Source organism: Aplidium turbinatum, chromosome 13 (assembly GCF_918807975.1).
Source record: "Aplidium turbinatum chromosome 13, kaAplTurb1.1, whole genome shotgun sequence".
NCBI classification, from domain to species: Eukaryota; Metazoa; Chordata; class Ascidiacea; order Aplousobranchia; family Polyclinidae; genus Aplidium; species Aplidium turbinatum.
In genome coordinates this window covers 18,521,752-18,546,946 of record NC_137484.1, presented here as the reverse complement: position 1 = coordinate 18,546,946, position 25,195 = coordinate 18,521,752, and the positions used below count along the sequence as shown (strand labels likewise).

The window sequence follows — 25,195 nt, the reverse complement described above, 5'->3', positions numbered from 1 at the left end:
CTAAAAACGCACACAAACAAAGGTTCAACTGAATAATCTTTATACCACGATTGTCCAGCTGGCAAACTAGGTCTAAGTCTATATCCCCCCAACCAGTAACGTATACCTAGGGCTAGGCTACATCTATCTCCAAGCGCAGTACTTCGGGAAGCCAAACTGACTAAAAAAAAGCTAATCTGCAGCCTACAGATGACGTAAAAAACAATTACAGCAATAGGACTGCACAGGGGGGAAATTTGTGAGTCAATTGCAGTTGTTTGCTCAGTGGTAAAGTGCCTGACTCAATATCAAGCGGCGCTGCCGCTGGTTCGGCTGTCATGATTTACGCCTCTTTATTTAGCAGACAGACAAGAACACTTCATTAATTTGTAAGCTTCATCCAGCCAATTTCGGTAACTGGCCCTGCGTCAGTGGTTCAAAGCCTTTGCAAGTATGCAAAACTACCAGAAATAACCTAGGCTTTGTCAGTCTTGAGGATAAAGATTCAAAACCAACCAACCAATTAGAGGAATATAGTTCAGTCGGAGACAATACAGAGGAGAATTTTTCATTTCATTGAAAACAAAACCAGTTTGTACAGAAACAATTGATGAAGTAGAAGAGATGTGAAGTGTCACAAATACATTCACATTCGTTTTACACTGGTTGGAAAATGTGACTGAAAATATTTAAAGAACTGATTTTCTGGCTAAAGAAATTGTGGTATAACTCAGTATTCACTAACAATCGCACGTTAGCTCGGTTTAATCGCACATCCTGTCATGCAGTTGTGTCCGCTGTTTTAAAGCTAAACTCAGCCATATGCAACATAACTACATAAGCTACTGTATGTGAATGTCTATGAGCACAGTTACATTGCAGTTTTGACATCTGGTAGGGAAAAGGAGTGACACAGTTCGGTAGTAGATTGGTTGGTTAAAAGTTGAATCAGTGACTATTCAATATCAGCCAACTCTTGCTTGTGGCATTTGCCATATAACTTTTCTTTGACTTTCTGTTTTACCAGAGCCGTGTTAACATTTAGGTTTTACCACGTCTTCTTTTTCCACTAACTGCCATATGGGCTATCAGGGCCGGATTTAGCTGATGGGGGGCCCGGGGCACTTTTAGATTGGGGGGCCCCCATGCAAAAAATTTTTTCAAGCCTACGGCGCGAAAAACCATCTCTACGTCTACAGTAGCATCAGTCCAGTACTGCACAGCATTTTGCAGAAACTTTAAAGGCCAAAAGGAAAAAAAATAACACAAAATCACATTTTAACCACATAGGGGGGCCCTTCAAAAGTCGGGGGGCCCGGGGCAACTGCCCCCTCTGCCCCCCCCTAAATCCGGGCCTGTGGGCTATTGAGTGCTGACCAAATTATACTAACTTATTTTTCGTTGGTTGGTTTTGAATCTTTATCCTTGACTGATGGGTGCTTGTTGGGTGATTCCTGGCAGTTTCGCATAGTTGTAGACTAGAGGCTTCGCAGAGCCGGTTTCTGAGATTGGCTGAGTGAAGTTTTCCGATTGTTAAAGTGTTTTTGCTGTGGAATAAGTCGGGTGCTTAGTCAGTGCGCTAACAGGGCGGACCACTGAGCTGACCAGGCAGACGTTATTTAATAAATATTCAGCTATTTTGCGTTCACTTTCACTTATTCTAAATCTACATGTATGATCTGTTATGTAGCCAAAGTTGCGCTAGTGCAGCATCTTTAGTTGACTGAGACTGACTATCTTTCCAACTTAACCTACTAGCCCAGGGGTTCCCAAACTGGGGTACATGTACCCCTAGGGGTACATTTCGACTTTTCAAGGGGTACATTAGATTAAGTATAAGGATATTCTTTCCATAACTTCTAATCTCATCCATCACATTAGCTAGAATTGCTGGGCTTATTCAGCCGATATATTGTTTGTTTGATTGATTGCAGTGTTTGTTTAACCTTGGATTACATTGTTATGAATAACTTTGTGTGCTTTGATTGGTACAAAACATCATGTATGCAGTCTTCTAATGCAGCTCTACTGTTAATTTGTTGCAATATCTAAACTTTCTAAAGCCAAAAATATGAGAAAATTTTGGGGGTACACGAGCGAATCTATAAATTGACCAAAGGGTACCGATGAACAGAAAGTTTGGGAACCCCTGTACTAGCCTGTTAGACAGCGAGAAAACTTGCTAACTTTTTTTCCAAGAAGCAAAGCCATTTTGCAAGCAAAATGACGTAACAGCGATACAGCATCTGATTGGTCAGTTTTTCAACCAGGTCACCAAACTTGATCTTGCAAAGCGTCCTCTTTTAGCTGAAATGTTGGTTGGTGCTGATAATAATGGGCATCTCTTGGTTTGACGCTGCTGCTTCAGACTGTGTTTGAGTGCAGAGGTCAATTTCCCGTATCAGAGTTAAATTGTGGTTTAGTCTTTTGCTGTATATTTGGTTTTATGTCCGTGTGTTTATCGACGGAACTGCCGCGATTGGGCGTTAAGCTGTCTCTTCCTCTTTCGGTTGATTTAACGCGTTGAAATGTCAATGCAATCAAACATTTTTTGATAGCCTACAATTGCAGACTGCAGTCTTGCAAATTCGAATTGCAGAGCGGTTCAGCTCAAGCTTAGCCTATTGTTTCAGAATAGATCAGTGTTGATACACAAGATGGCTTGGTTTAGCAGAATATTGTCAAACCAGTCTACGTTCATACGTGCATAGTTTTGACACAGCTACTGTAAAGTGTAAAGCAACTGAGTGCTTTACAAGCTATGGCTGATCTGGAGAATTATTTGACTTACCTTGAGTGATAGCTGATTTTTGGGATATTTGCTTCGGAAACAATTTACTCATGGCTAAACTCTAAGTTGCACCTTACATGAAAGCGTCTGAAATCGTAAAATGAATAGCTTTTCATGCAGCAAAGTTTTGTTTAGTAAAAATAAAAATTGCCGTTTTAAACAGCGATTATTTGCAAATCAAATGTAATCTAATTTGAACAATCAAAACTTTCCTAAATATTGTTCCTATAAATATGGCTGTTCCATCTCTTACTTTAAATACTGGATTTCAAATGCCCTGCGTTGGTCTTGGAATGTGGAAGGTAAGTTAGAGATTGTATTTTTACAATACTGTAACTCTCTTACATTATTGTCATGTTTAATTTCTTCGTCGGAGTTGGACCGAGAAAGTAGGTAGGGCTGGTAGGCCCATGGCTAATCCGTTCGATCGCTTTTTTAGAGCAATGGTGGCTTCTGTGGCTTGTTGTGATCGTTATTTTGGTAGGTTGCAGTTTCAATTTTACTTGTTGTAGATTTGTATGTCTTTCTCAGCAAAATCAATGGCGCAGTGTCCTAATATGAGATACCTTAGTGTTCAGGCTCTTTGACTTTTCTGCTCTTCGAAAAAGAAAAAATACCAGTGTTACTGCTGTTGCTCTAAAGTAGTGATTATAAGCGATGCTATAAACTGCAGGGGTGTGCAACGTGCGGCCCGCGGACCAAATGCGGCCCGCGAAGAAAAATTATGTGGCCCGCGAAGATGTGCCAATTTTGAATTGTGTGCGGCCCGCGAAACGTGTTTATAATTTAGTTTAGTCTGGTACGTGTGAACAATTCATTGTGGAGTGGATTATTGTAAATTTTGCACCTTCTGTTAGCCATTTTAGAAGTCTCCCACCGGCCACCGCTAATCCATTGTATTTAATTATTTGGAACGTAAAAATGTATGGTCACATAAAAGGCATTATGAACAAAGTACGACTTTGGAAAGCTCACGTACAGACAGGAAATCTTTTCCACTTTCCAACTTTAAGAGGCTATGGAATGCATCCTAAGAAGAAAACTGAATTTGCTGACCAACTTGAAAAATTGTTGTATGAATTTTTGGCTCGTTTCAAGGACTTCAAATCTCATGAACATTTGTTTGGTATATTTGCTTCGCTATTCAACACAGACATTAACAAAGCACCAGAAGTGATAACTTGAACTGATTGATCTTCAAGAGAAAACGGATTTGAAAGCAAAGTAGCCTATTTAAAAATGAATCTTGGCGATTTTTACCGAAAACATTTCAACTAAGATAACTTTCCACATTTGAAAAATCCATGGCTTCAAAAATGGCACTGTTTGGCTCAACATATTTGTGCGAACATTTTTTTCTAAAACGGGCGTCATGAAATCTTCCTATTGATCGGTTCTGACAGATGAACACTTGGAAAATGGACTTCGAGTTGCGATCACTTCCATTAAAGTAAATTTGGAAAACGCCGTCGGGAAAAGAAGCCAGCTGCAAACTTCTCACTGAGCTCGTTTAAAGACGGTGTGACAATAAATTTGAATAGCAGTTTTCTTCAGAAATTTATGCGTCCTAACTTATTATTTTTGGAAGGAGATAACCCCTAATATAAAAATAATATGAATAACAAAAACACTACTCTTTTGTGCCTGCAACTAATAGAAATCATATGTTGAATAAACGTGCGGCCCGCGGTTTCACCCAGTTATTCATATCTGGCCTTCCTGTAATAAAGGTTGCACACCCCTGCTATAAAGCATCGCTTATAATCACTAATTATTTTCAGTACGGTATGTAGCTAAAATGAATTAGACCGAGTTGAATGAAACATCAGGGACCTGGATTCGTAAAATTATCTATTGAGCAAATTACAAATCTTTGCATATAAAATGTCCAGATTAATTTTATTCCAGCCCAAAGGTGACGAAGCTCAAAAATCTGTAGAACGTGCCATTGACTTTGGGTATCGCCACATTGACGCCGCGTGGAGTTATCGCAATGAAAATGAGATTGGAAACGCTCTTGCGAATAAGATCAATGAAGGAGAAGTGAAGAGAGAAGATATCTTCCTTACTAGTAAGGTATGAGGATTGCACAAATGCTTTCGCTCCTTTAGCTCTGTGGATAAGCGTCTGACTTTAGATCACGCGACCCTAGTTCGGCTAACAGGGTGTGCGCTTGAGCAACACATTGCAGGACTGCTCTGCATTCAGAGACACCTAATTAGTGGAATCTTTCACAGATAAGAACACTTCAACTATCGAATAGTTTACTCTGTCAATCTCGGTAACCGGCCCTGCGACAAAAGCCTCTACATTTACAAGTTTGCGAAACTGTTTCATTGCATTGATTATTTATTTTTCAGTTATGGTGTACTTTTCACGAGCCTAAAGACGTTCGCAAAGGTTTGACTGACAGCTTGAACAAACTACGAACAGATTATTTGGATTTATATCTTATGCATTTTCCAGTTGGATTTCAAAGCAAGGTAAAATTAAATTCTTTAGTATTCCTACAAAAACAGCAATGAACCAAAAAACAGTAGCCTAGGCTCTAACAACTACTGTAGGCCTACACTGTATATAATAATGATAAAGCTTGAGATGTAGGCTAAACTAGTTTATGATTGAATACAAGGAAATATACAGTTTTTAGCTTATGATTTATTCTTTCAAATTTACATTTTATGGCTAGAAACCCAAGTAGTCCCCTGCATGCAGCCATGACACTTTGAAGTTTCAGAAAAGTTTAATAAATTACCCCAGTTGTTTAAAGAAAATTGTATATTTATAAACACAATAAATTATGGTTTAGGATGATTCCAGTTCTGGCAGTCCATTTTCTGACACAGATTACGTCGACACATGGAAGGTGAGAGAATGATTGTCTTCTGGCACAATTTGGAGCATATGAGCCTCCTTAACTACAACTAACCAACAAAATTAGCATTTGGAAGAAACGTTACCAAAAATACAGTACGGTCGTCAGTGTCAGTACGGTGCGACAAGTCAGCAAATGAGATTGACTTGCTCAGTTAGAACTTTCTTGGTCATCGCTTGTTAAACTGATTTTGCTGACTTGTGGCATGTCACAAAAGCTAAAGTGGGCAGAACTCAGCGATTCGCATTGTAAATTGTTCGTGTTTTTGAAAGGCGTGTAACAATACATTACACGTAGAACGTGTTTTCTATAACGACGTTGAAATGGCCTTGTAAATGAATGATATCATTCGTTCTCAAGGCCATTTTGACGTCACAATTGCTTTAGTTTAAGACAAAAGTAGCAGGAGAAGTAGCGGTAGCGCGCGCGAGTTTATCCCGAATAGCGGTAGCAAGTAGCGCGCTACTTTTATCGATTGGTAGCGGTAGCGCACGCGTGTTTATCCCGAGTAGCGATAGCAGGTTGCGCGCTACTTTTAAAGTAGCGGATGCCTACCTCTGGAAAGCTGTAGGCTACACAAAGCACCGACAATGTTGTTGCAGTGCTAAGCACTACCACGCGTTTACACCCAACAAGTGAAGACTACTGTGCACTGTAAGCTACAGCCATGATAGCCTACAGCATTTTACAGAAAAATAAATTATGGCTTGTCTTGCTGTGTGCATTGTTTCCCAGCGAGAGCCTGTGAGGCGCCACTAAAACGCTACGCCATTTGACAAATACTTGTCTAAGCTGATCTAATTATTTATTCCACAGGCCATGGAGTCCCTGCAGAAAGAGGGTTTAGTTCGAAGTATCGGTGTTTCAAATTTCAACGAGTACCAAATCAATCGTATCCTCAAAGAAGCAACCATTGTTCCAGCTGTCAATCAAATAGAAAACCATCCTTATTTGATGCAGAATGGTCTTGTGGAGTTTTGCCAAAGCAAAGGAATTGCTATCACAGCATACAGCCCACTGGGATGCAGAGATTTTCCGTAAGCTCGTGTGTAATGACTAGCCTATACTATAGTTTTTTGTTTTTTTTTGAATAAAAACTCATGAATTCTTTAGCCCTACTGTAGCTCAAGTACTGGTAGCGGGTGGCGCGCGCTACTTTAGCTCGATTAGCGGTAGCGGGTAGCGCTCGCTAGTTTTAGAATAGCCGATACCCACCTCTGGCTACACCTCTGGCTGAAACAATATCAGATCTATGGCCCTACCTAAGGGTCATGTTTCTTTTAGAAAATTGAGAACAATATATTTTACGACAAAACAAGGCAAAGCTTTTGACATTTTCTGGTTACACTTCCACCAGACCTCTCAAAACGCAAGATGGCGTCTTTCAGGCTATTGTTTTTTGGTAATCTTAAATTACATGGAATGCTTTTTCAGAAACAAAGTTTTAGAGTTCCAATTGATTTTTTTGTAGTAGCAGTAGACAAAGTAGATCGCTATATTGTCATGTGGCGTGTTAATTTAATTGAGACGGCCTTTGTAAAATTCACAATCAAACAGTCCTATACTATGAAGTTTACAATTATTTGCTACATTTGGCTTGGAAACTGGCATACATCGGTGTAACAGGTTATGCGTCAATTCAAAGCCGATAATTCAAAGCGGTCAATTCAAACCCAATAAGCCCGATAATTTATTTACAATAAAGATAATAACCTTAACACTAATACTAACCCTAACCTTAACCCTTCATCTTTGAATCCTCGGCTTTGAATTGTCGGCTTTGAATTATCTGCTTTGAATTGTCGTGATACCGGTAGCCTTTAACATCCTCTTCTTAGGCTACTGTCGTAAAAGTTTATAACCTAATATGCACCAATTCCACTGTGGATTAAGAAGTAATAGCAACCATAAAACTAAGTGCTTTTTTATAGTGGTAAATTGAAAAAGGTGCTCATGGAAGATTCAAAAGTGATAGAAGTTGCAAGAAGATTGGACAAAACTGTCGCGCAAGTTTTGTTGAGATTTCAAATACAGCGCAATGTAATAGTCATTCCGAAAAGTGTTACTCCAAACCATATGAAGTGTAATCTTCAGGTATAATCTAAGTTACAAGTTATGCTTCACAAAATCTTAAACAATTACAGCAGGTTTAATAACTCATAGCCGTAGGAGATAGAGGGTACGGGGGCAGTCGCTCCCCCGCGTTGCAAATTTAGGCAAAAATGTCCAGTTATTTTAGTAGGGTCAAAATAGGAAATATATGGGCTAACGCAAAAAAAATTGCAAGAAAACGTTTTATTGGTTTTTCCTTTGGCTTAACCTCAACAGAACAACATATTAAAAGTTTTCCAAGATTTGAGCATCACAAAGTCTGAAATATGACGTCACAAAAAGTGGCCTATTGCAGGTAAAAAATCTCTCTGGACTGTCAATTGTGAACGGACATAGCCGTTTATCCATAATTTGTTGACAATGAATTCATAAAATAAGTGTCTAGTGTTGTTATTTTTCCATTATAATAAAATATAGATAAATTTTGCTTGTGTTACAACTAATATTATGACGTCATTATTATGTCATCATGCCTGTAAGAGATAGCCGCCTCTCAGCAAGCAGTTTCACTGAGCGATTGTTACTAGGGTAGACTGAAAAAAAAAAATTTTCTAAAAAAATCAAAAAAAACCTTGGCAAATGGCCTAAAACTGGTTTGGGGGTGTTGCCCGCTAAACTGGCCGAGCCCGGGGCCGATAAAGGTCACGGAAAGGTCAAATTTCATAAAATTGCCGTAACTTTTGAACCAATTATAATAGAAAGGTGAAACTGGTCTTAAAAGATGCAGAAGGGCCAAGTTTCTATCTGTTGTAAGAGAAAAGTCTTATCTATCTTCTTTAGAAGTAGAAATATTTAAAAAAAAATTGCTTTTTAGAGGTCTGAGGCACTAAAATATGAAACAAAACTTGTAATTTAGTGAAGTTAAACAAGACAGGTAGCTACACTGTGCAAATGTGAAATTATATAATGCTATAGAACAGCGTTTCTCAAAGTGGGCGAAATCGCCCCCCTGGGGGCGATTTTGAACGCCAGGGGGGCGAAAAAATCAAAGGGGGCGATCGGGAGGCGAAAACACTCGAAGGGGGCGAATTTATCAAACCACCAATAACAGTCCAACGCGCTAACAAATGTCCAACGCGCAAACCATTTACTGCAAATAAATGATTCCACCTTGACCGACAATGTATCGCTGCTGCTTGCGTTTTGTTCATAATATTAATATGAGAACAAGAAGAAATGATTTTTGCGCTCAGTCTTCTTACAGATATTCGGGCATCAAGCATCTTTAATGCAGTGAAAAACTTCTACGAAGAGAAGGGGATTCCACTGAAGAACATTTTACAATGCGCAACTGATGGTGCTCCGGCAATGGTTGGAAAGCATCGAGGGTTCATTGCACTGATGAAAAGAGCAATTCCTGGACTTATTGTAATGCATTGTGTAATTCACCGTGAGCATTTGGTTGCCCGTAATCTCAGTCCTGAACTGCATGAATCACTGATTATTGGGATAAAATGCGTCAACAAGATAAAAGCGCAGGTCAAAATGTCTCAGTTTCCCAATTTGATGGAAATTATTACTCAGTTTCCCAATTTGAGCGAGAATGTTATTACAGAAGAACAACGGCAAAAATACTGCTCACATTTAGACATGCTTCATAAAGACATGAAACTTCGCTTTCCAGATGTCGTGGACCTCCATGTTCCAAACTGGGTGGTACAACCATTTTCTACCGAACCTACAGACATACTGTAGAAGTGGAACTTCAAGAGCAGTTCATTGATGTGCAAACAGATGATGAGTCAAGAGTGAAATTCAGAAATGATCGATAGATACGATTTGTTTTGTGCCAGGTTGCTGGCAAATATGAGCTTCTCTGGATAGAAGCTAGAAAAATGTGGATTTTGTCGTTTCCTCCTTCATATCTGGTTGAAAAGGGGTTTTCGGCTGTGGCATTGATGCTTTCAAAGCAACGACATGCTTGCTAGTTCATAAACGGGATGATCTTCGACTCTATCTTACGAAGATGTCGCGAAACATTTCAAAACTTTGTAAAAGTCGCCAAGCTCATCCATCCCATTGAACATTATTATGTATTCATGTTACTGTCAATTTCGTTGATTAAATTCCTAAAACTAAATTTGTCTATCACTCTATTATCAATGTTAATTTTACTTTACAGAATTAGGGGGGCAAAATTTTATTTTAATAACGAAAAGGGGGCGATGGACTAAAAAAGTTTGAGAAACACTGCTATAGAAGATTAGCTATTAAGGAATGATGAAAACAATGCACAGTAGGCGTGAACATTCAGGTCAATCATCTGTTCTCTTCCTACCAATGATCGATATGTACCCCGGCGACAAAACATGTATTCTAGCCACACTTGACTTCATCTGTAAGCTCGCAACAAGGCACAACATTCCACCTGTTATAACTTTTGATCAGCCATTGTTTTGGAAGGCTTCTGAAATTGTTAATGAAGTTGAAGGCTCAAGTCCACTAAAAGATATTGTCTTGTTACTTGATAGTTTCCATACACTCATGAATCTGTTGGGTACCATCGGGACATTGATGGAGGGAAGTGGACTGAAGGAAGTCCTAGAAACAATCTATGGCGAGAATGCTGTGGTTCACATGATGAAGGAAAAGGCTGTGCAGCGTGCGCTTTGAGGACATCTCCTAGTAGACCAGTGTCTCAATGTGACCCAGAGTTTGCGATTTACCTGCTTGAACTTGAGCAATTATACAGTCAAACTGAGGAAGGTGTTATAGATGTCGCCACATTATCCAGATCAGCGTGCATGGATATGCTTGCTTGTTCAGTTGCCACAAAGAAATGCGAGTTGTCTGAAACTTCGAAAACTAGCAAGCTTTGGTTGAACTATCAGCGGATGTTGGGAATTGTCCGAGAACTTATCAAGGCCGATCGCATTGGATCATGGGAAATGCATCTTCATGCCGTATCCGACTGTCTGCCAATATTTGCTGCCGTGGGTCACCCAAATTATCTGAAGTCAGCTTACCTATATCTCCAAACGATTACTGTCTTAGAGATTGAACACCTTGATGTGATTCAGATGTTCATGCAAGGATACCGTGTCATTCGGCGAAATGACAAATTGTGGGCTGGACTAGGTTGCGACTTACGAACTATGCCTACTTACGGAACTAAGCAATACGGAACTATGCCGCTTCTGTGGAAGATGCTGTTCTTCGGACTGCACCAAAGACAGAGCACTACGTCCTAGATGGGGGGTTCTCTTTTACATCGACTGAAATGGACAGAAGGATGCACATATAGCTCAATTGTGGATGATTACGCATCTTTCACAACTGGGTTGTATGGTAAAGCAACTGTCGTTTGCGATGGATATGGAGGGCCCAGTACAAAGGATAACACACACCAAAAACGGAAGACATCTGCTGCTTGAAAGGTCAATGTGACCGAATCTACCACATTAGTTGGGGAGAAGCAAGACTTCCTGTCAAATGATGCCAACAAGCAGTCACTCGTTGATATGATAGCAACTCGACTAAAATAGTGTGACTGTTGTGTTGTGAAAGCAGAAAGGGATGCAAATGTAGACATAGTACGAGCAACGGTGGATTCATCTAAACAGAGAATCACCATGCTCATTGGAGAGGATACAGATCTCCTCATTCTGCTTCTCTACTATGGTGATGTAGACTGTAAAGATCTGCACTTCCGATCAGACAAGGGGAAGCCAACTATCTACAACATCAGAGTTCTGAAAGATTTACTTGAGAATCAGGTCTGCACTGACCTGTTGTTTGTTCATGCATTTACAGGCTGTGGTACATCTTCCAGAATCTTTGAGGTTGGAAAAAAATCAGTGTTTCAAAAAGTTATCAAGGGAGACTCTGTATTGCGATCATGCTCAAATATTTTTTGTGGACCACACTCTTCTGAACAAGGTGATGTAGAAAGTGCTGGATGTAAGGCTGTAGTATCATTATTTAATGGGACTATATCTGACTCGCTCGTATCGTTAGGCCTACGTTATGGCTATCTTTGCAAAAAAGTTGTGACATCAAGCACATTTGTTACGCCTGAGCAGTTGCCGCCGACAGAATCTGCATTGAAATACCACTCATTTCGCTGCCACTTGCAAGTGATGGAATGGATGGGCCTAAGTACTCAAATGGATGCTGAAAAATGGGGTTGGAAAATTCAAGGGGATAAGCTATTACCAGTGATGACGGACAAAAACTCTGCTCCTGACATTCTACTAAAAAAAATGGTTCACTGTAATTGTTCAACTGGGTGCAATACACTCAGGTGCAATTGTAAGAAGTCTAAACTTGAGTGTACAAGGGCATGTGGTCTATACCAGGACGGCAACTGTGCAAATATTAACAATGCACCCATTCTAGAAGATACTGATGACTGATTTATAACTCACACCTGATAAGACAGTTTCGTGACTTCTGGGTATATCAAAGTCTTCTTTAAACGTATATTCGGTGATGGAAAAGTGTGAATACACATACGAATGAAGACATTGGCATATTGATGTCATCGGAGATGATCAGGCAAACTGATTAAGTTTTCTGTAAGCCAATCTTTCGCACACGTTGTTTTTTTACAATATCTCCACATATTTTAAAATTGTAAATATTCGTGTAAATAGTTGAAAACGTCATGATGATGTAATAGATGACGTCAAAAGTGAACGTTAGAGTACTGTGTTAACCAGGGGTTCCCAACCTGGGGGCCATGAGCCTTTTTCAAGGGGGCCTTGAAAGCATTTGAAAAATTATAATTTTTTAATTTATTATCTCTAAGTCCACTCCAACACTATATAACAAAAGAAATAAATTAAAAATTAATAAAAATATTAGTACATTTTACCCAAATCTGTGGGTTTTCAACAATGTTACTTCTGAAGACAAAGCATCTGTGTCTTGGATATTCAATATGACATGCGGCTTGCTCTTTCCACCACCAAACCAGCAATTAAGACAATGTCACAGCAAATACAAGCTCAACCATCACATTAACTGCATATGTAATAACTAATTAATGTACTATCATGTTTATTGTGTGTTGTATTTATATTATTTGATCATTCTAACTACCGGTTACTGTATAAACAAGTTTTTTAATTAAAATGACGTTTCTTAATTTTTTCAAAAGGTTGATAAAAATAGGGGGGCCATTGATTTTTCAAAATGTTTAAAGGGGGCCACGGTGTAAAAAAGGTTGGGAACCCCTGGTGTTAACTGTTAAGATTACTGGGGTAATGCAGTTTATGGTTAAATTTGCCATTTTCATCGGTTAAGAATCAGTGTTTTTTTGGATTTGGTATACAGTATATACGAGTATTTCGATAAAATGGCGGCCATCTTGAATTACGTAATATTTAGACCCTTTGTGACGCTTGAATTTTGGAAAACTTTTTGTATGTTGTTCTTTGATCTGAAAACTATTGGAAAACATCAAAAAACATTTTCTTGCAATTTTTTTGGGGTTGGTCAGCATAATGACCCTACTATTTGGGAAAATCAATCTTACCATGACGTTTCGACGTCTCACCAGTTTAGAAACTTTACACAATTGTTATAATTTATGAGATACATTAATATTTTCCAATGAATGTAAAATGTATTATCGGTTTTGGAAACTATTACATGTGGTATCGCAATCTGGGCAAAATAAGATAAGTTTCGATTTCACCACTGCAAAAAGGAATTGTAAAAAAACACAATTGGCAAACAGAGGTAGGCTTACTATTACTGATATTCACTGATAAGTAGGCTGCATTTTTTCACAGTGAGGCTAAGATTTAAAAGCTAGCTGGGTACTATTAACTTTATGGCGTTTTTTTTAAATATCCTACTAAAGTATAGTTGTTTGTAAAAATTATTTGGGGAAGAATGTCTAGTTATTGGGACAAATCAATATTATTCTTAACATGGGTTTTCAACATTCTACCAGTTTCGTAACTATTATAGTGTTGCATATTTTTATATAAAAAACATTAATAATAATAATAATGTTAGTTTTTAAATAGCGCTGTATCCATCGCAGAATGCGTTGCTCCACAGCGCTTTACAAAGCAGACAGTGTCAAAGCAGTTACAAAGCAGCAGACATTAACTTTTTTCTTAAAATGTAAAATGTAGCATCAACAATTTTGAAAAATTTTGTAGCCTATTTGGTATTAAAATTTTGGAAGAATGTTGAGTTTCGATTTAATAATTGCAAAAAATAAATGTAAAATAATGCATTTGGGGAGATGAGGTAAGCTTATTACAGATATTCATTAGAATATACACACTAGATTACATTTCCGCATGAATAGAATTTTAAAAACCTGTTCTGGTAAACTTATAATGCTTTTTATTTTTTCTTTATATCCTATACTAATGTAGTTGTTTGTAAAAATATTTGGGCAAAAGTATTCAGTTATTAGATAAACCAATCTTACTATAAGTTATGCTATGCTCAAAAAACTTAACTTAAATACTGCAAAGATAGCTTACCATTTTTAGATATGGCCAAACAAGTTACGCATTTATTATAAACTTTAAAAATCAACAGCCGTGAGGCCACACATAGGCTATGCACCGCTCTTGCGAGCATTTGATTCCGGCAACTAACTATATAGGCCTGCACTAAGTGAAAAAGTATATTAGCTTAAATGAAAACAATTTGTGAATTCTTTGACATTTGATTTCATGTTTTTGTAGGCTACGATTTTACTGTTTTCTCTATAGAAGTTTTTTTGTATAAACTGCTGTTTGTCTTTGCCAGTCCTCCGGTTGATATGCTCAGCTATTTACTATCTATGCCACAGTATTCGATCAACAAAAATCCAATACAAAGACACGTGTCATCTTGTTTTGTTGGTTATGCGGTCTGTATTCCTTGCAAGGATTGAGTTTGAAGTTATTACCTGGAAGTTTCTTTTTTTTTTTAGTGCTTGCGATTTGAATCGCTGCTTTATTATGAAGTAGGAATGTCTGTGTAATGATCTTCTGAAAGAACATAGACTATGATTTTATTGTAATATGATATCAAATATTTGTGATATTAAAAGTATTTTTGTTGAATGGTGCAAATTTGATGCACATAGCATGATAAACTGTTAAAGTCTTTTCAGGCTGTAGGGTTTGAAGTAGCATGAATTAAGTAATGCTACTGGCTTGATAAGTAGGCCTGCACAAGTTGTCATTTTAGTTTTTCTCGATGCAAATTTACAAATATTGAGTCTTTGGACTATCGTTATATTAAAAAGATTGAGCTACTTTTGGTCTAGCATTTTATTGAAATTGGGCTGGAGATTTTTGAATAATCTGGTGACATGGATATTCAGCAATTGTTATCGAGTTATTGCTGAAATCTCAGTTCAAATTGTTGTTGAATCCAGTGAGGTTTAATATATATATTTTTTTGTGATACTCAAGAATATTTCAATTTGATGGTTTATTTCGGACACAGACATGTCTGTGTACCGTATGTAGATTAAAGTTAATTCAGCTTTGTTTTGCTGTTGTACTTTTTGTTGCCTTGTTTTCGTACACTGCCAAGTTGATGACTGTAGAGTTGTTAGACATCGCTACCTCAAAGATTGTGAGTGATTTTGCGTTTTTGAAAAAATATATGCAAAGACAAACTAAGTTTGGGAAAATTTTGTTCGTCTCTCCAAAATGTTTTACTCTCCTACGGCTATGGGCTAACTGATCAATCTAACACCTTCAAAGGAGAAAATCTGATTGGAAATTGACAAATTCAGATTTTATAGCAGAAACAAAATAAGGTCTGTGACTCACAATTGCTTTTACAGTAACCTACGTTTCCCGTCTAATATGGAAGGGGTCTATTTCAATCTTTCCTGTTGTGTAGCCTGTACTTTTTTCCAGGTGTTTGACTTTAAACTAAGTGACTCAGACATGAAAACACTGGAGGGATTGGATGAAAATCTGCGGCTTCTTCCTTGGTAACTTAAAACCCTTTTTTCTGTCTTCATTACGTCTAGGCTACTGGTAGGCCATAACATAAACAAACGGATACAATACTTTCAAACATTTTCAACACGTCGTTTGAAAAAGTCCAATACGGTAATACGCTAATTACAAGAACACGAATAGGCCTACCATAATTTGCCTACATCTGCAATAGCCTCCCTAAAAAAAAGTTTGATTTGAAACCCTGCTATATGCATTATGCAATGGACGCCTAAAACGAAGTTTTGCCTCAAATTCAATATTTTTTCCAATCAACTCTGTAACTGCTGTAAATAAAGATTTTATTGGCGTTAGCCTACACGTCGTAATAAATAACTTTATTTTATATTTCAGCCATGATCTTGTCACTGGATTCGCTATTTCAGATCACAAATACTATCCCTTCAAAGAAAACTACACCGAATAACATCAAAGACTGTATTAGAAATAATATGTTGCATATTACAACTTTACAACAAAGCATTTTGACAAGATTGCTCTTATCATAAAAGTTAAATGAAAAGACAGACCTAGGCTGATACGTAAAAGGAATGATGATGACAATAAGATCGTTCTTAATATGTTACATACAGTTTATAATGTGCTTTTAAAATTATAAAGAATGGCAGTTTATAGATGTATAATAATTTTAATTTATTACCCTAGGAACAGAGGTTTTATTCCACAAAAGTTGAAAATAGGTACCTAAGTTTCTTCCACTTTTACAACCCACCAGCTGCCACTGCTTGTTTTAATTAAATGCAGTTTTCAAACATACGTTGGTTTGGTGTAGTTTTAAATTTTTATCGGGCTAAAAAAGCCTTGATAGGTTATTCCTGGTAGTTTCGCATAGGTATTGTAGAGGCTTTTAATGCATAGTCGATTACCGAGATTGGCAGAGTGAAGTTTCTGATTATCGAAGTGTTGTTGCCATGAAATTCTTCCATCCATTAGGTAGTCCTTAGAATGCGTTGCTCAAGCGCACACCCCGAGAATCGAACCTGCGCCACTTCATCTTGAAGCTTCTTCGTTCCAGAAGTCACGCGTTTGCCAACTGAGCTATCGGGTCGAAGAAGAATCGACAAAATACTCTAAGTTACAAGCACGACACTGTCAGTGCTGTTTGAGGTGGATATATCATCAGCAGAACTGTCCGTTGAAGTTGTTGGGGGAAGACTTGGTTCAAAAGTCGATGAACACTAAAAAAACAATTTATGCCAGCCAGAGAGGCATTTGGTTTTTGCCGAGAAACACGATGAATGCACAACTCCACAATAGCAAAAGATTTGCCTTGTTCAGACAAAATTATTGTGCAGAAGTTCATTGCATACAATGAGCATGAGTAGGCCTATGTTTGTGGACTCTCAAAAAAATTTCCCGAATTCTACACCACACAAACTATGAAACAGCCCCCCTACAACGCTATCGTAGCCTAATTATTTATTGGAGCAACTAGCATGACTGGGTGAACGGAACAGGTGGATTATTTTTGCTACCCCCTGAAAAAAAAATCATGAAATGCCAGAAGAATGTCTGATTTTTCAAAAGACGAGTTAGAACTATTAATGGCCTTTTGTAAATGCCCAGTTTTCACAAGACTTTAGGCTACCGTTACATATCACCGACGGCGACATATGTCATGTTATCTCGGTGACAACGCCTATACACGATGGAACAGTATGCCATCGCTCCGAGATTGTAATTCTTTTCAACCATAAACAATCATACCGTAGCTCAGCAATAATACGACATTTAACCAGGGCCGGATTAAGGGTTTATGGGGCCCTGGGCTGAGCTGAAAGTGGGGGCCATTATCAAGTGACATTTTTCGCTAAAAAGTAATGGTGGAGTGGGGCTACGACACGGGCCCAGTTGCATGTATCTGTGGCACCGAGCCCCAAACAGCGGACCAGTGGCGTAGCCAGAAAAAAATTTTGGGGGGGGCCAAATATTTGATGATTTGAAGAGAACAACAAAGTGTTTAATTTAAAGCCATCGCCACTTGATGTGCAGTGGCGTATCCTGGTGGGTTGAAGCAATAAAAGTGGTAGGGGAGGTTAGAGCGTGCCGAAGACACGCGTATTCTGGGGGGGTCCGGGGGCATGCTCCCCTGGAAAAATTTTGAAAAATTACACTCAAATAATGAATTATAGCGCTTTCTGAAAACACTTTTAGGGTAATATTTGTATGAAATTTATTAGCAGATAAACAGCTAATAACTTAATAAAGATAGCCTAGCTCTTACACACGAACGGGCAAAAACTGCGGCTAAAATTAGAGAACACCAAAAACTCAGCTACACAAAAACTCAATAACTACCGTACACAAAAACCCAACAGAGTAAGCCATTCTGAAATTGCTTCCACAAATTAGTTCAAAGAAACGTAAATCGCGTAAATTTTGCGCGATTTACGATTTACAAAATTTATTGGTGTCTTTCTGTGTGTCTAAAACAAGTCCTTGGGGGTGTTAATAGCCAGTTAAATGGTTAACAGCCAGTTAAATGTCTTGCAAAACGATACAAATTTTTACAAACTTTATTATATTTTCAACAAAGGGCTCAACTTTGGAATCCAAACTTGGAAAATTTGGGGGGGCATGGCCTCTTTCGCCCCCCTGGCTACGCCTATGCAGCGGATCACCTTCTTGTTTGCCCTTGGCTTGCCACCCGGTGCAGTAGGTGGGACCTGTCAGTGTATATACTTCGTTGCGGAAGAATGTGTCAATCTGTGGTGTATCAACGAACTTTAGAAGACTCGATAGAAGAAAAACTGCATCATTATTCATATCTATCTGACCATCTTGTATCAGATAGGCTAAATGTCTTCAAAACAGGCAAACCATCTAGGAATTTTCGATGGACTTGCCAACGATGAGTAGGCTAGACGAGACGAGCCATGAGTAAAGGCTTTGCAACAATTCAAAAAGCTCAGCGGCAGAACGGCATGTTTCTACAGGACATTTAGGCTATCGATTAAATTAAGTGAATGTGCTGTGCAAGGGACATAATGAGCTACACTACATTTCTCGCGCAGTATAGAGCTTGAAGACGGTTATACTTGCCACTCATATTAGCAGCATTGTCATAACTTTGACCCGTAATCCGTACCATTTTCGGATATAAAAGTATCAAATAAATATGTTTTTTGTTAAAAAAAACGAAGAAAAATGGAATAACTGGGGTTGGGCAGGGGTGCTGCAGCACCGCAGCACATATGGGTGAGCCGCCCTTGCTTGTTTGAGATACAAATTAAAGCAGTAATCTCCAGCTGTGTAATTAAAAAAATTAGTAGATTTTTTTCTTTGAAGTGGGGGCCCCCAAAAGTGGGGGCCCTGGGCTTCAGCCCAGTCCGCCCCCCCCTTAATTCGGCACTGCATTTAACATTGTAACACAAAAATATAATAAAGCGAATGTTTTCGACTATAACATACATATAGTCTAGCCTTGTCAAGATTATAAAAGAAAAAATAATTATAGGCCTACAATGCATAAAAAAAAATACCAGAGAAATCTATAACATCAAAAATGTTGTTTAATCTATTAAAAGACTGCCTATCCTGCTCACATACAAAATGACTTCACAGCACAACGGATCAAGTAGAGAATGAAGTTCAGAAGTACCCACGAAGATGGACTAAAGTACGGTACCGTAGCCTACAAATGAGATATTTACACAAAACAAAAGCACAATGAGTGAAGGGCCGGATTAAGGTTTTCATGGACCTGGGGCTATTGGTAATCTGAGGCCTATATTTCATTCCCCTCATTGTACCAATCAGAATTAAAATGAAATAACAAAAATTATACCCGAAGTACAGTATTTACATATTAAACTCATTCAAATGACATGTTTTCTGGATTTAAACAAAGCAAAGCTGTTAATAACATCATCGGTGTCTATTTTTTTCCAAAATTTTGTTTTCAATGCAGAGTAGAGCAAAGGAATGCAATCTTTTCTGGTCCATGGATGAACGCAGTTGATTCTTTACTCTTTTAAGCACTGAAAATGAGCGCTCACCTGAACAATTAGAAATCATCAGACAAAGATACATTCTTAGTAGCCTACAACAAATACGTTAGGACATGCATAGCCTACATAAACTCATTTTCATTGATGAATCTAAACATTCGAGTTTTTTTGCTGCATTCGCTGTTAAAATAGTGTTGTTTAAGCAGTGCAGAAAAATGAATCATCTCTTCAGGCAGTGATTCTTCCAGAATCTAGATCATCTGGATAATAGTGAAGCAATGTGTTAGCACTCTCTTCAATTTTACAGTTAGACATGGTGTTTAATTCCGCCAGAAACGAAAATCTTATTTGAAGACGATCGTATGCTGCGATGCGGGATTTCATACACAAAACAATTTGGTCAATGATTGGCAGATATGAGTCTACTTTGAATCTGCACGATGGATCAAGTGATGTGTTTTCAGATCCACCTTTGCTATCCAAGCATACTTTTCTTCTCTTCCTTCTTGAAATTTCTTCATTCAATATAATGATGATAGCCATTTAATACTCCCCCCCAGGATTACTCAATTAATCTTAACAAAGGTCCAGTTTGACAAGTTGTATATTTTTAGCGGTCCGGTGAACAAGTTATTTCACACGCAACCACGAAAGCTAAACTATTTTATCAAACCACTTTCTTAGGTAAAATGTAACTCGAATTACATTTCTGAGGAAGTATTGGAGAGGTTGGGAGTCGAAGACCCCAGCAATTAGGATAATCACAGTAGAAATTGCTTCCTTCCAGTAGAAATATGTTTAAAAAAGCCCTGAAACGTGGCAAAGAGGGTATTCTTCCAAAAACTCAAGGTCCACCATCAACCCCCAGAAGGTCCGGATTCAGACCGCGGTCCGCCAGTTGAGTAGCCCTGCTCTACCCTTTTCTTTGAGCTTTTGAAATTGGGATCTAAATTTTTGAACAAAGTCATGTAGACCCTGAAGCAGATTTGTTGCCTTATTCAAAGTAATTTTGCTATCCTGGAGCGCCCGACTAGTTTTATAAAACCGTTCCATTATGCAAGACCATAACTCAATTAAAATAACGGTTTCAAGCTTTTCCATTGACAAGATAAACCCCTTGGCTGTTTCTTTAGTCTGTGATTGTTCGTCATTGTCATCAGACATTGCTTTCAAGACTTGAAGAACTGCTTGATAACTTTTTCTTGGCGCATGTAGGCCTATAACGTCATATCGTGTGCCTCCCAACGTGTATCAGACGAAGGCTTAATTGTTGGCAAATGAGTTAAGAACCACTGGTTTACACAGTTAGCGTTCGTTCTATGATATTCGTCCTTTATTTTTTCGATCCTGATAATAAGCATGTCAGTTGCTCTTAGTAAGTTGTTATAGGTGGGCCTATTTTTTTGGTGGGCCTGGGGCTGCAGCCCCATCAGCCCCCGCCTTAATCCGGCCCTGAGTCTAGCCTTGTCAAGATTATAAAAGAAAAAATAATTATAGGCCTACAATGCATAAAAAAAAATACCAGAGAAATCTATAACATCAAAAATGTTGTTTAATCTATTAAAAGACTGCCTATCCTGCTCACATACAAAATGACTTCACAGCACAACGGATCAAGTAGAGAATGAAGTTCAGAAGTACCCACGAAGATGGACTAAAGTACGGTACCGTAGCCTACAAATGAGATATTTACACAAAACAAAAGCACAATGAGTGAAACACATAAACACTCGTGACAATTTAATCCAAGACGGTTAAGAGAGAGAGGAGGCTCCGCCAGCAAACAATTGCTTGTTAAGACTTGGGTTGGAAGATTTAATAATTAGTGCCTCGTGAATCTTTGTGTCGAACTCGGACAAACAATTACAAACAATCTCGAAATAATTCAATGAACGTTTATTACTGACATACGATCGGCAGTTTCAAACATGGTCTGTAATTACATTGCTTTTTACAGTGTAAAGACCATATTCGAAACTGCCAATCGTGTTTATAGGCTGGACATTCAGGTGAAAGTTAAAAATTTCATGGAAACAAGAAATCACTAATAATGAAATATTATTCAAATTCAATTCAAGCCAAATTCTCTTACAAATAAATAGTCAAAAGAAGAATATTGAAGTAGCCTATTTCGGACATACAAGAAGGCAAAACTCCTTGAAAAAATCATTAATAGAAGGAAAGATAACAAGGGTAAAAGAAACAAAGCTTTTTCTATGCCACCGGACAGCACCATTTCACAGGAATATTCATACTCACATTTTTGTTGAAAATGCTCTCAGAATGCACCAATTTTAAAGTAATTTTTTCAAATTGAAAAAAAAAACGCCGCTGGGTGTCGTCTTAGGCAGACACGTTGTCAGGCTTCGTCTGCCGGCCGTCAAAACCCCCCTTTTCAAAATTCCTGGCTACGTCATTGTTTCACAGTAGGCTACCGCTGAGTAGGCCTCCTTTTTGAGCGAGTTTGCAATGATAGCAGGCTCGAAGTCTTACAAACCTCTGGCAACCCTTTTTTCTGCAATTTGGAAAGTTTGCATTTTGCAAACAGTAATTCTACAAATTGCCGCAATGCCGCTCTGTCTTTGCTGCAGCCGCAGCGTCGCACATGAGAAGCTCTACTCATGTACTTCTAGAGCTAGACTACATGGTAGTCTAGAACAGGGGTCCGCAAATACTGGGTCGCGACCCAAATTTGGGTCGCGAGACCATTCACACTGGGTCGCAAAACGGTTTAAAATTACCATAAATATAACTTGTATGACAAAAATAAATACAATCATATAGTCTTTGATGTGCTGAGTTCCGTACAATTTGGTAGGCTACAAGAAAATTTATACTTTCGATTGTAGTACAGTAGTTAAGCCCACGGTTATACATATAGCCTGGAAGACAGCTTGAGCCAGGGCATGAAAACTCTCTCAGCTTAGGCCATCTCCAGAACTGGCGACTGAAACTTAGCGAAGACAAAACTTTGGCGGCAGCTTTCCACCTATAGCCTACAGTCGGGAAGTTGATCGTGAGCTACATGTTCAGAACAATGGAAAACCTCTGACCTTCTGCCCCGAACCAGAATATCTTGGGGTGACACTAGACAGATCGTACACATACCGCCACCATTTGGTGTCACTGCGCAAGAAAATGACATTCCACGCTGCACTACTCAAGCGCCTGGCAGGCCACAGCTGGGGGGCGAGGGCTGACACTTTGCGTATAGCAGCCTTAGCCCTTGTCTACTCTTCAGCAGAGTACTGTGCACCTGTTTGGTGCTGCAGTGATCACTGCCATAACATCGGCACTGCCATAAACAGCGCGCACAGTTACCGGATGCATGCGTCCCACATCATTGGATAATTTTGCCATTCTCGCTGGCATCCAACTTTCTGAGCTTCGTCACGAAGAAGCCACTCTGTTTCTTAGCCGACGGGCACTAAAGCCTAACCATCTTCTCCACCACAAGATCTCTGCTTCCCCAAACCAGCACCCCAGTCGACTGAAGTCAAGACAACCATTCGTGCCAGCCGCTCAACTTCTGATCAACGCAGCAGATGAACTTCATCTCTGCGGCTACTTGGGCGGACTATAAATGGAATTCTGAAAGGAAGTCAAGTACCACCGGACTTCATTCGTTCATCCCCAACGCCGACACATGCCCCATCCGCCTGACACTACAAAGACAAGCATGGGTGCGCCTCAACCATCTTCGTACGTGCGTCGGGCTTTTCCGCTCAACCATGCGCCATTGGGGAATTAGCCTCTTCCTCCTCCTGTGAATGTGGTGCCGAGGAACAGACTGCAGACCACATCATCAATAACTGTACCATCTTCAAGCCACCTAACGGAGTGGAAGGTCTGCGTGTCATGGGTGATGAAACTAAATACTGGCTGCTCTCTAATAGCATTCCAGTGTAGTCCGGGAACATCTTGAGTCTGGGCTGGTAAAAGGATAGAGTAGACCCTCGGCCCCAGAGGCTTGCACGACGACGAAGCGCACGGTTAATAGGTTCACCCGCTTATTAAGCCCAATTTGGTCCATTCCGGAATTACTGAAGGTATAGGAGTGGTAGAAAATTGTCTCCCGCAGCCAAAATCGTTCGGTCCCGATGTGGCCTTAATAAGTGGGGACGACCGTATTGGAATTAATATTAATTTGCAAAGTGTTTTGCGCAAAATTATATGCTTCCGAAACGTTTGGGTCGCGAAGACTTCGAACGATTGCTTTTTGGGTCGCACCAAAAAGTATTTGCGGACCCCTGGTCTAGAAGTACATGCTCTACTCCAGCCAAGGTCGCCTGTGAGTTTTTCATGTGATATCCACCATTTTAGTCTAATATCAAGTTACCAACGCTTATTCTGAGCTGTAGTTTATTTCGCTTGAATTCACAGTCTAGCATATAATCTGGTTTTCCACTGTGTTAAAAATGACTGAGCATTCATTAAAGCTTAATTCTGGATTTAACATGCCACTTGTTGGCATTGGAATGTGGAAGGTAAGAATTTGTCATTAAAATTTGTATATCCAGCTTAGAAATAGTTCTCATGACACAAAATACTTAGAAATTTTATGATTGTTGTGAACAGTTTGGCAATTAGGCATATTTAAATATTGATAGTTTCATCAGAGTCTGTTTTATTTCAAATACTAAACTACTAGCTCAGTTGGTTAATGCGTGACTTCTGGAACGAAGAAGCTTCAAGATCAAGCAGCGCTGGTTCGACTCACGGAGTGTGTGCTTGAGCTTGAGCAACGCATTCTAAAGACTGCTCTCCATTCAGCGGCATCTAATGATGGAATAATAGGCTACTCCGGCAACAAGACTTCAACAATCAGAAACTTCACTCTGTCAATCGTCTGTGATTCAAAGTCTCTACAAGTATGTGAAACCGCCAGGATTAAGCTCCGCAAGAAGCTTTCCCAGTCTGAGGATAAAGATTCAATCAATGTAAATAATTCAGTGTCAGTGAACAAAGTGTATGCCAAACACTGCCACATGTTTATCCAGTAACCTCAACTAAAGAAGAAACAAGGCTTAAGTCTGCAAAGACAGCAAGTAAGTTCTGCTGATGTCACCAATCCTGCACCATTAAGCTATGCCCAGAAAGTATCCTCTAATTTGAATCCTGAAGTTTAACTTGCTAGAAGTGTTTTTTATTTAGGCTGCTATTGTTTATCTAATTTTGATTAAAATTTACCAGGTGCCTTTTCCATCGATCTTGTATACATCACACTGTATGCTTATGCCCTGTCTTAGGCTATAGCCTACATTTTTTCGCTAATATGCGGATCATAAATAACCATAATGTGCTTTACATTGTAGCGCACTTATTTTTTAAAACTTGCAATTGAAACGAATAAACTTTTAAACCATGTTGTTTTATGTGAACTCTGGTTTCTGATTTAGCTGGATACCAATTCTGCTCTCTGCTCTCGATACAGTAGAAATCGTGTAATTCGTCAATTTGCTTAACTCGCCGCATTTTTTCTGTCTTGGCAGAATTTCTACCTTCGATGTAGGATACATGTAAGTTGGCAATTATGGTCAATTTACCTAACTAT

General features: G+C 38.9%; 1 protein-coding gene and 1 pseudogene across 1 annotated transcript; one reads left to right on the top strand and one right to left on the bottom strand.

The window, feature by feature from the left end:
• Positions 1-2,902: 2,902 nt before the first annotated feature.
• On the top strand, positions 2,903-16,430 carry LOC145782195 (1,5-anhydro-D-fructose reductase-like). The gene is made up of 8 exons (XM_082593965.1): positions 2,903-3,072; positions 4,679-4,846; positions 5,131-5,253; positions 5,580-5,636; positions 6,462-6,682; positions 7,577-7,739; positions 15,587-15,663; positions 16,025-16,430. Exons 1-8 carry the CDS (start codon positions 3,004-3,006, stop codon positions 16,095-16,097), a joined length of 951 nt encoding a protein of 316 aa, XP_082450091.1. The 5' UTR covers positions 2,903-3,003; the 3' UTR covers positions 16,098-16,430.
• A 3,333-nt stretch (positions 16,431-19,763) lies between these two features.
• On the bottom strand, positions 19,764-20,805 carry LOC145781705 (uncharacterized; annotated as a pseudogene).
• Positions 20,806-25,195: the final 4,390 nt, after the last annotated feature.